Source organism: Mollisia scopiformis (genome assembly GCF_001500285.1).
Source record: "Mollisia scopiformis unplaced genomic scaffold LY89scaffold_12, whole genome shotgun sequence".
Lineage (NCBI taxonomy): Eukaryota > Fungi > Ascomycota > Leotiomycetes > Helotiales > Mollisiaceae > Mollisia > Mollisia scopiformis.
In genome coordinates, this window is record NW_017263592.1 from 751,539 (window position 1) to 762,018 (window position 10,480).

General features: G+C 47.9%; 5 protein-coding genes across 5 annotated transcripts; 3 read left to right on the forward strand and 2 right to left on the reverse strand.

Moving 5' to 3' along the window:
• Positions 1 to 454: 454 nt before the first annotated feature.
• LY89DRAFT_68234 (NAD(P)-binding protein) lies at positions 455 to 1,607 on the forward strand. The gene has a single exon (XM_018214488.1). The coding sequence runs from the start codon at positions 612 to 614 to the stop codon at positions 1,404 to 1,406; it is 795 nt and encodes a 264-aa protein (XP_018071314.1). The 5' UTR covers positions 455 to 611; the 3' UTR covers positions 1,407 to 1,607.
• A 249-nt stretch (positions 1,608 to 1,856) lies between these two features.
• On the reverse strand, positions 1,857 to 2,744 carry LY89DRAFT_697243 (uncharacterized protein; the record flags this gene model as incomplete). The annotated part of the gene is made up of 2 exons (XM_018216887.1): positions 1,857 to 2,295; positions 2,347 to 2,744. 2 exons carry the CDS (start codon positions 2,742 to 2,744, stop codon positions 1,857 to 1,859), a joined length of 837 nt encoding a protein of 278 aa, XP_018071315.1.
• Positions 2,745 to 2,922: 178 nt separating this feature from the next.
• Positions 2,923 to 4,860, reverse strand: LY89DRAFT_646023 (uncharacterized protein; the record flags this gene model as incomplete). The annotated part of the gene is made up of 8 exons (XM_018211904.1): positions 2,923 to 3,396; positions 3,446 to 3,563; positions 3,612 to 3,866; positions 3,917 to 3,987; positions 4,040 to 4,124; positions 4,171 to 4,245; positions 4,310 to 4,387; positions 4,444 to 4,860. The coding sequence occupies 8 exons, from the start codon at positions 4,858 to 4,860 to the stop codon at positions 3,215 to 3,217; spliced, it is 1,281 nt and encodes a 426-aa protein (XP_018071316.1). The 3' UTR covers positions 2,923 to 3,214.
• A 2,182-nt stretch (positions 4,861 to 7,042) lies between these two features.
• Positions 7,043 to 8,936, forward strand: LY89DRAFT_68524 (low affinity iron transporter-like protein). The gene has a single exon (XM_018215051.1). The coding sequence runs from the start codon at positions 7,271 to 7,273 to the stop codon at positions 8,792 to 8,794; it is 1,524 nt and encodes a 507-aa protein (XP_018071317.1). The 5' UTR covers positions 7,043 to 7,270; the 3' UTR covers positions 8,795 to 8,936.
• Positions 8,937 to 9,378: 442 nt separating this feature from the next.
• On the forward strand, positions 9,379 to 10,403 carry LY89DRAFT_684953 (uncharacterized protein). Its single transcript, XM_018214990.1, has one exon. The coding sequence runs from the start codon at positions 9,480 to 9,482 to the stop codon at positions 10,095 to 10,097; it is 618 nt and encodes a 205-aa protein (XP_018071318.1). The 5' UTR covers positions 9,379 to 9,479; the 3' UTR covers positions 10,098 to 10,403.
• Positions 10,404 to 10,480: the final 77 nt, after the last annotated feature.

Sequence of the window (10,480 nt, forward strand, 5' to 3'; positions counted from 1 at the left end):
AGGCGCCGCCATTCCTGTTTTACAGTAGCGCTCTATGACGACACAGATATGCAAAATAGGAATCATCACAACGAATGCAATACTCGACAAAGAGATACTGATCAAAGCAGCAATATTTCAAGAATGCAAGGCTCGGTTGAGGAATACTTCTCAAATAAGTTCCCACGGTACTTGTAAAGCTTCAAAACTTGTCTCTCACTTGAACGGTTGCAATGCTCGCTTAGCCCCACTAAGCCGAAAAGGGTAATGCATATAGCATGCCCCAATAGCTCATCAGCTCTGCACACTAGCATACAGGTACTGATTACTGACTATTGAGATGCCTTCTGGTAGATCGACCGTAGACGAAGGTAGCCGAGCCCAAAATCGCCCCTTGATCCAGGAGTCTGGACCGACCCGTTCCCTCGCGCAACTCTCGATGACGGCATGCTGCCGGAGAAAGAAGCCTCTCTGGACAGCGGTTGTCATAGCTGCTATTGGCTAGGGTTTATTCCGATTTCCAAATACGCTTTATGTAATCCCTCTCGGATATCCAATGCTGCGTCGACATAGTATAGAGGACCGCCCCCGTAGTTTTCTGAGTTCGCAATCCGATATAACTATCAAACAATATGGCGCCCGTATCTACTCTCTCATTCAAATGTGCTCTCATTACTGGCGGTGGCGGAGGGCTGGGAAGAGCTATGGCGGAGGCACTCATTGGCATGGGGAAGTCGGTGATCATCGCAGGCCGAACTGAAGAGAGTCTCAAGAAAACAGCAGGAGAGATTGGAGCAAAAGACTACGTCGTACTTGACGTGAGCGATATCCAAAGCATCAATAGATTCGTCAAGAACCTCGTGTCCAAACATCCAGAGTTGGACTGTGTCATCAACAACGCTGGCGTCCAGCGGCCATTTCAGATCCTGGGTCCAGACTACGGCTTTGATCTAGACAAAGCAGATCAGGAAATCGACACAAATATTCGTGGCCCGATGCACCTGTGCGTCTCCTTAGTACCACATTTCAACAGCCTCCCAAACGGCGGTGTTATCATGAATGTCTCGTCTGTGCTCGGATATAACCCGTTCAGTCTGGTCAACCCGGTATATAACGGTACGAAGGCGTGGGTGCATTTCTTCACCATGAACCTCCGAACGCAGCTCCGCCAGGCTGGGAGCAAGATCAAGGTTGTTGAGATTGTGCCTCCAACCGTCGAAACGGCTTTGCACCGGGAGAGGAAAGATCCAGATGACAACAAGAAAAGCCATGGTTCGGCGTCTGCGCTTAGTGTGCCTGAATTTATGGAGCAGATCTTAGAGGGTTGGAAGAAGGATGAAGACACTTGTGCTGCCGGCATGGGCCATGAGGTGGTCGAAAAGTGGTATGCTGCCTATGGAGAGGCTTATACCAAGGCAGGTGGATGAAGGTGTTGCGCAGAGTGGTTTACTGCGAAGAAAAGATTGTACAGTACAGTTCTTAGACAAATGTAGTTGATGAAGTATGAACGAAACCATAAATCGAGGAGTGAAAGAAAACTGGGCCAGGAAGTCGACAGCGAACTTCGGCTGACAGAAGAGAGCTTTGCACTGCATGCCACTTGGTAGTGAGAATGGTACGTGGACCATCCCAAAGAATATGGATATGGCAAAGAGACAGTGAACTATTTTCTATGACAGATTCGCATATAGCTCCCTCGGTATTTTTGTGTCTGATGCAATCGACTGCTCGAATTGTGACTCTTTCTACAACCCCCATGTATATGCCCATCCACTGAATGTATTCCTAAGTTCTCAAGACTCATTTCCCCAACGCCGTCCAGTCTATGCAATGGTATCAAATATGCCCAACCCTTTCCCAATGTCCCTATTTATATTCTATGCTTCGATCTTTTGCGCATCGCGGGATCGTATTTCGATTTCTCGTTCGGATTTCTTCCCCCCACTCTCGCTAGATGTCGCCATGCGCGCACCAGTTTCCGCCGCCATCTCAGCCCTTCTATTCAAAAAGCTAAGATATGTCTGCCATCCAATAGCGACGAATCCTGCAAATATAGAGCGGTATTGCGCATCAATAAAAGTGAAGCTGAATGCTGTGACTGCTGGCCAGAGTTTGCAACTGTTGATCACGGACGTTGGAACGGCTCTCTTTATTCGTTCCCAGACCTCAGGGAGTGTGTCGCCGGAGAGCAGCGATTGCATGCTAAAGAAATAAGTGTTGAATATCGGAGTGAAACATATCTGGTTCACGGTGACTTTTGTCGCAAGTGAGAGCGTCTTTGAGGCATAATTGAAGTTATTCCCGAGGAAAATGAACCTTTGGGCTCACATCAGCATGACATTTCCAACCCATTATGAATATACTCACCATTTATAGCTAGGAATAGAAGACCCCATACTGATAATCAACGCTCGCAGAGTCCGCTTGGAATCATATTCATCTCCGTTGATGTTTTGCGCCGAAAGATCTCCCAGGAAATAAATAACCAGCGAACTGCAAAATTGTGTAGCGTACGGCCTCTTTCTCTGACTTCTCCCATATGCTTGAAATGCTCTCGACAGAGGTCCTAACCGCTGCCATAATGGCAGCGTGGCAACAGTGTTAGGAACTGGAATAGAAGTTCCGTTTCCGTTCGCGGGGTTAATGTCGGGCTTGCTTTGCGTGGCATTGTGGCGTTTTGTGATGTTCGTGGGTTGGCGATGGGAAGGGAAATGGGCTCGTCGAACGACAGCGCGACTTGCTGTCTTGAGCGCAAATACAGCCATCTTGAAGTATTGTTACCGAGTAAACATGCTTGTGCGAAAAGATGCTGTTGGGAAGAAGTCCAAGTGAGCGATTTCTAAGAGTTTTGAGGGTCCTCGGTCGCCGACCGGGTTCGGAAGGGGCGTTTTTTAGCGTGCATGAAAGCGAACAGCCGGGACCGGAAAAGATTTTGAGAATCCCATCTTTTCTCTTCTGCATACTTTTCATCTCACAAGATCAGCAACAGATCTTTTGAGGGCGATGGGTTCTGATGTATGACATTGTCCGATGACTTACACGTCGCGACCTTGCACAACACATGCAACGTTTCTAGCGGGTTCAGAGCCAGTCTCACGTGACTGAGCATTGTCAAACTGGAACTTGTATATTATGCTTTTCTGAAACCGACAATGCTAGTACAAAACATACGGACGATACAATTACAGACATCGAGAGAAAACTTGCTATTTTGTCGACATACGAGATCCGTCGATTAGACGCTCCCACCATCAGGAACTTCTCTCACTCTATGCTTGAAAGGCAGCTTCTCCTTCATCCGCTCCAGGAGAGGAGCCTTGACCTCTTGAGGAGAGTATAGAGGCTTGTGCTCCTCGGTAATGTCGTGGATACCATCATAATCGACGTGGACGAAGGCTCTCTCAACATCAGCGAGGCCTGTCATGGTCAGCGTCCCTGTCTTTGTGTGAGCATTTCTGGGACGGACCTTCAAGCTTCCGCTGCAGGCGTTCTGCTACATCGTGTGTTGTCTTCAACTTCTCTTCTTGGCCCATAATGACGTCAACCTCGACATAGTATTTGTCACCTGCATGATATGCTCGTGCCTGTCTTCCATCAGTCCAGCTTGGTACAAAGTGGCACTAGGGGCTTACTGTATCGATCTTCAAGATCTTGGGATCGTGAGTTACCGACACGTACACCAGCTTGTTCAGAAAGTCTTGTGGTGCTGTCTTGCCAACCAAATACCACATATGTTCGAAGGCAGTCGAAGCCCATGAGAAGAGGATCAAGCATGCAATGCAAATGGCTCCTGCAGGATCTAAGAACCAAACCTTTTTGAAGTGCGTCCCGACGATTGACATGATCAAACCGAAGACGTTGACGACGATATCATTTCGATGATCTTGCTATGGAGAATGTCAGCGACAGTCAACTGGGGAACAGTGGGCTCTTTTACCATGAAGATAGCTGCTGCTGGATATCGACGAAGGAGGAAGCAATAAATGAACATGCATCCTTTGGAAAAGACTATCACCAACTGTCAACCAAGTACTTCAGGGCGACCATGCTTTGTCCTTACTGGCAATGCCAACGAAGATGAGAGGGATGATCTTGAGAGAGTCATCGTTCCGTGGACCATCACCCAAACTTCTCGCTGATTCGACCTGGCTTGGTCAGTACGGAATTTATCAAATGGCGAGAGCAACTCACTATAAGCTCCACAGCGACAGTGGTCATAAGTGCACAGAAGAGGATTATGCCTACAGTCTCAACTCTTTTACGACCCTACAGTGATAGCATGAAAGTCAGACCCGAGGCCAAGGTTGATGGAGGGACATAGGATACGAACCACGGGGAACTTTTTGATATTAGGCTTGGAAGCCAGCCTCGACGTGATGAGCATCACGATCGAGCTTACGAGATCCATCTGCGTGATAATGTCAGGAGAATGTCACTCATCGGATGACAATATGGGGGACTAACGAAAGCATCGGCTGCAGTACCAAACAGCGACAGTGAGCCAGTGCTAACAGCTGCATACAGCTGAATGATGAACAAGAAGAAGTTTACAGTCGATGATCCATAGATGGCAAATTTAACTTTGCCTCCATTCTTCAGAGCATCTTCATGCTCAAGAGCTTCCTCATCAGCACTCCCAAGGTAGGAGTCGATGAGTGCATTCTGCCGGTTGTAATATTTCTTGATCTTTCTGCTTTTTCCATGGGGATAGTCAATGAGAATCGATTTCCTTGTGACATCCGCTCTCTTGGAGTCTCGAAGAGCGTATGGGTCATCCAAGGCAGCTGTAATCGTATCATCGTCGTTCGATATGTTCCTTTGAGCTTCTGATGAGGTAATACTACCGCTCTGTGTAACTGTCGGAGCTCGACTCTCGACCATTGCTAGAGTAGAAGCCGGAAAGGTCGTTTCCGAAGATGGGTCCCTTGATGCTGCTTCAGTTGCTTGAGGGTGGTTGGATATTGATTGGGATAAATCAGTCTTGCCGATGTGACTGGACCTTGATGACATTTTCAATATTTGGAAGTATAAAAGATCGTCAGAATATGCGAAGGATACGATATCAAATCGCCGCCAAAGGATTATCTTGCGATTATAGAAGGCGCTTTGCGAAGAATTTCAAGTGAGATATCCTAAAAATAAAGTGTATAGGTATCCTTCAGTGTATTTCAACAGCGCAGCAAGTTTGCCACAGCGAGAAAGTCCGATTCAGCGTTTTCCACAATCTCTTGGCACATTGTATTGTTGAAGCACAAGCCGTATGGGGTACACAGATCATTGAGCAGGCATTGAACCGGAATCAGATCTACAGTTTCCTATTCCTCAAGCTGAACATCGAGTCCACAAATCTTTGACGTTCCGTAAAAGTTGGGGAAATCGTTCATCGACAGTTTCAGGGCAGTAAGAGGACCCTCAAAATGCACCGGCCTAGTGTTCAGTTCTTGCCAGAGGTGCACAGTGTCATGAGCATTTGCAAGCATGAAATCATGATTCGTTGGATAGTTCATGGGTCATGCAGGTTCACTAACGCGGCCCACTTATCGAGGTGTAACATTTATGCGAAAAAGTTTCTAATTCGGAGACTTCAAGGAAGTCCCCTTTCGGGCGTAGCCAATGAGAGAAACAAGCGAATAGAGGCGTACGAAACAAGAAACAATATGATGTGGCAAGTCGCGAGAGCCTCAAGAAAGTCTCCAACCAAGTGTGTTTATTAAAATAGTCCGTGGGCCACGGTATGATATTCGTCTTGGCTGTTCTCGCAACGAAAATAGCTACAGACTTGGATTACATCTTCGTCTCTCAGCTCCTTCATCTCCTGGAAGAACTCGCTAAAGTCATAAAATACCTATACTTCTCGGGCATTATTAAAGTGGGCTGAAGTAGAACATGTAGGGCTCAAGTGAAGAGCTACGGTTGTGCTTGCTGTCAGGCATCGTGTGATCGCTACAATTGATACGGTCACAGAAGCTTCTTTTGCTGCCGTGCTTGGCTTCTAGAACGCTGCACGGAGAAAAACTCCTGGCGTATGTTTTAGGGAAGAACAGATGAGAAGCTAGGGAAGAATTCTCCTTCGTTGCAGATCATGCTTAAAGCGAACATGCTTAAAAAGCCAAGGCAGATCAGACGCTGCAGGTTTTGAGGCTCGTTCGCCAACTGACCGGACACCCAAGAGATCAGCCGAAACTAGCGGGCCGAATGCAGGCCCTTGCAATTGCATTGCCGACACGTAGGGTCGGCTCGCCTCGTCGATGCTTCATTCAACGTCATGCTAGATCATCTACAGCAAACGGCGGTCACGGCACTTGAGATCGAGGCGATCTGGAAGGCGGACATAGCCCCAGCTTTGATGCTTTCATCTTGAGCCGCTTCTTAGCCTTGTGTCTGACAGATGTGCGACAATGAGTTGTAGCCATCTCTCATCTGAGATATTGTCTACCGGTAGTGGTCTTTTCCCGATTTAGTAGGAAGGCACGATGTTTTGAACAAGGGTACCCGGAGTACGGTACATCACTCGCAAGCAACAACCCGCAAGTCACCTATGTCGCACCAAAAATCTGCTGATTATTTTTGGTCAATCCAAGAACCATGCCTAGACCAGCTATATTCTTCGCCTTTATGCCGTGGCGCGCAGATCTTCTCCCCGGACCTCGATGTGAGGCAAAGCTGGGACCAAGTCTTCTACTGACAAGCACTCACGCGGTTGCGTGGCAGCATACTTGGTTACGACAAGCACTGGTTAGATCTCCAGAGCCGCTCGTCCTCCTTCTTGGCGCATGAGATGGGAATTCTGCTTTGGCCTTGCTATTGTCTACTTTCATTCGCTCCAATCCATCCCAAGTCCCAAGAGTCACGGGTATGTGTGATCTTCTCCGTATGAGATCACATTTTGTTTTGACCACCCCATTCACAGTTCCTTTTTCCTCTGCCAAGAAGTTTGCTAGTGGAGCAGGGCACGTTGGTCTGTTCGAGAAGAGCCTCAGAGGACATTGGCATTCTTGTTGGTTGTATTGTTTGTCACGATTAGTAGCACCAGAGCGATTTCATACACCTTGTCATTAGCATTCTTGTCACAATTATGATCGGCTATCGTTTCCGCTGAGCAGAACTAGTGCTCCAACCAGACATGTGGAGATATTTGCATCAGATGTCATATACCCGTGGAATCTGCTGTCATCCACCTCTCTCGGTATTGGTTTCTTTTCCTGCTTTCTGTCTTTTCTTTATTTAATGTATCTTGTTGTCTTTGTGTCACTACGCCTTACGCCGTTTTTTTCTTTGGTTCCTCGTCAATATGCCTTCCGTATGGCAAAGATTTAAGGCATCGTTCTTTCCTGCGAACGTGTCTACCTATGCGGCGGCACCTACGATCAAAGTTCGGCAAGAGGGACTCGCAGGTCGAGCTTCTCCACCTCCTGGATATGACGAAAAGAAGATCGTGGTGACCGAGGAGTCCACTCAAGCGGAGAGGACGACTCGCAGGAAGCCCAATGCTTTTGACAAAGTCACGAAGCTCGCTGGCTCGAGTGTTGTGGTCTTTGTCATGTTGGGCATACTTGTACTTTGGTTGGTAATGGGATTGGTATATGGGACGACAGACACATGGCAGATCATTCTGCAAAATGCATCTTCCATTCAGGTCTATGTCACAGACATTCTTCTCATCAGACAAGCTTCGAACGCCAATCAATCGCTCATGATCACCATCGCCGAGCTTCAGTCCCGCAACCAGACTTGCGAGCGCTTACTTGCAATGATTCCTGGTTGCCAGTGGATGGAGACACACAAGGAGGAGCCGAAGAAGCTTCTCCTCAATGGACGTCCAATCGAGGACGAGGTGGAGGAGAGTTTGTTCATGGTCACTGGCCGACAATCGCGCATCAGGACAGCCTGGAATAAGACATGCCATACTATTGCTATCGGAGTCGGCTCACTCTACGCATTCATCATCTACTGGATCGGTATCTGCGTCTGGATTGCCATTGGGCCCGCCTACCAATTCAGCGACACATGGCAACTATACATCAATACCGCCACTGCTCTGTCTCTTACAATCACTAGTGTCTTCCTCCAGAACATCCAGCAACAACAAGAAGACAAGCTCGAGAAGTGCCTTGAATACGCCCTCAAGATCGATGCCGAGGTCGAGTACAAACTTCGCGAGCTGACCGAAGACGAGAAGCCGAACCTGATCTTTGAGATCGCGGCACCAAAGCGCAACCGAAGTGAACGTGCCATCACTCGTTTCGCAGAGACCATGGGTTCTGGTCTCGGTGTTCTCATCTCTTTGGCCGCTACCGCAGCTTGGATCGCTATCGGCCCTCTCCTTGAGTTTAACGACAACTGGTGGCTCATCATCGGCACCTTCACTGGTCTCGTTGGTTTCATCGATGGTTTCGTACTTAGAAACCTGTACCACCGTGATGAGAAATATGCCAAGACTCAATTCCGCTTCTTGGAACTCTCCGACATGAAACTCCTCGAGAAGCTTAATGTCCCGCCGCCAAACAGACCACGCGATCAACGATCCCTCTCCACGCGCATCAGTATCGCCGTCGGTGATGCCTGCGGTCATCGGTTTACATCTATTGGTGCTGTCTTCATCGTTGTAGCTTTGTTGGTCATCGCTACGATTCTGAGGTGGTCGGAGACTGGACAGCTGCTTTGCAACACTCCTACCATGATTGCGGAAGGCTTCTTGCTGTTGGTGTTGATTCAGGCGCACAATATTGCGAATGTTGAGCGAGGAGAAGACTTTAATGGTGTTCTCAAGAGGAGACTTATGTTGAACAGTTATGTGCATGCGATTGATGCTTAGATAATTACTCTTGCAGAAGCAGACAAGCGGGACAGAAACCCTTCAACATATTTACAGACACCAATCTTTTGTTTTTTGTTATATATCACACACCAGGTGGGGTTAATCTGGGGTTAGGTGTTGCATAATACGGTGTATGGCTGGCTCGGTTTCGGCTTCAGGGCGCAATGGGGCAGGCGCAAAGAATACACAAGACTCTCTTTAACAGATCATCTTCGTCAATTTGACTTGATTATTATATGTGCAAGTTCACATTATTTCCTATAAGTATACATATTGCCTCTCATTCGATTTGTATGTATGATAGAAGTGGTGCTGGCACTCTCTTGGTTGTATGCAGAAAAAGATAAAACTGCTCAGTGACCTCGTGGATCGAGATGGCTGGTCCAGAGTCCGGGCATGTATGATTAACGATGAACTTTTCTTTCACCTCTCAATACATCGTATCAGTCTACTTTCCTCATGGTCGTTCTCTTGTGAAGTATTTCCTCGAGTGACAGATATATTTTCATCATAGCATAAAGGAGATCAAGTTCAGTAATTATTTGCACAAAACATCCTGCTTGTCGCAAATAGCCAAATCTCGACCAATAAGAGCAGGACAGTCAGCCGCTCATCCCACTTTCGATGTATTATCTCGCACGAGCTCCATTCCCAAGTCAAGTCAGAAAACCTAACTACCACGATGGCGACACTACCAACCGCAGCCTTCAAGCTTCACGGCGGTTGCTTCTGCAACGCAATCACCTACACAATCTCCGTCCCCGACCTCACCTCTCGACCCCTCAACCCCAGCAAGCCCAGCAAACCCCTCGGCCCCCGCAACGAAGTCAACGCCCGTCTCCCTTGCATAGCTCTCGACCACTGCACAACCTGTCGCCGCATCCCTGGCTCCATCTTACAAGTCTGGTTCATATGTCCTCAATCCTGGGCCGAATTCTCTCTTCAGCCTCGATCACATGACACCGCCACTACTCCAATCAAGATATCAACTAGCGAGTTTCTGCTTCCGGATAAGGACGTGCAGGAGAGGACGTGGGTAACTGGGTTCCAGAGCTCGGAATTCGCGCATAGGACGTTTTGTGGGAGGTGTGGGACGCATCTGTCGTTCTTTTATACGGGGCTCGATCAGAAGCTTGCCGAAGAGGCCAATTGGGGGCCGTATTTTGATCTTGTGTTGGGGAGCTTGAATAAGGAGAGTCTGGAGGTGGAGGGGTTGTGGCCGGATCGGCAGGTGTGGGTGGGGAGTGGGATTGAGTGGGTGAAGCAGTTGGTTGCGGAAGGGGAGGGGAGTCTTTGTTGATGTGTTAGAGTCAGTCTTTGGGATGGAGAAATGGTTGGCAGGTTGGATTTCCCCTTTCTTGGAACTTTTGGAGAACAAAGATAATGGTCCATGCAATCGCTCGTTCGTCTGCGGCAAAATCACAAGTTTAGGTCAATTGGGTCAGTCGAGTCGGTGAGTTGGCAGGTATCGTTTTGTAGGGCTGACCCTAACCTCTAAAGGAAGGACCAAGATAAGAGGTGAAATATTTGGTCTACGCTCAGTCTTAATTCCCTATGTCAAAGAATACAACCATACTATCACAAAGCTAACAACGCCAGAACGGAGTCAATACTTCGAAACACATCTCCAAACATAACTTCAACACCCAGCCTTCACCTAATGCCGTCGTCAATTTCCACGTC

Excerpts from the sequence above, each read along its gene's own strand:
- LY89DRAFT_68234 (XM_018214488.1), top strand. The coding sequence starts at position 612 with ATGGCGCCCGTATCTACTCTCTCATTCAAATGTGCTCTCATTACTGGC.
- LY89DRAFT_68524 (XM_018215051.1), top strand. The coding sequence starts at position 7,271 with ATGCCTTCCGTATGGCAAAGATTTAAGGCATCGTTCTTTCCTGCGAAC.
- LY89DRAFT_684953 (XM_018214990.1), top strand. The coding sequence starts at position 9,480 with ATGGCGACACTACCAACCGCAGCCTTCAAGCTTCACGGCGGTTGCTTC.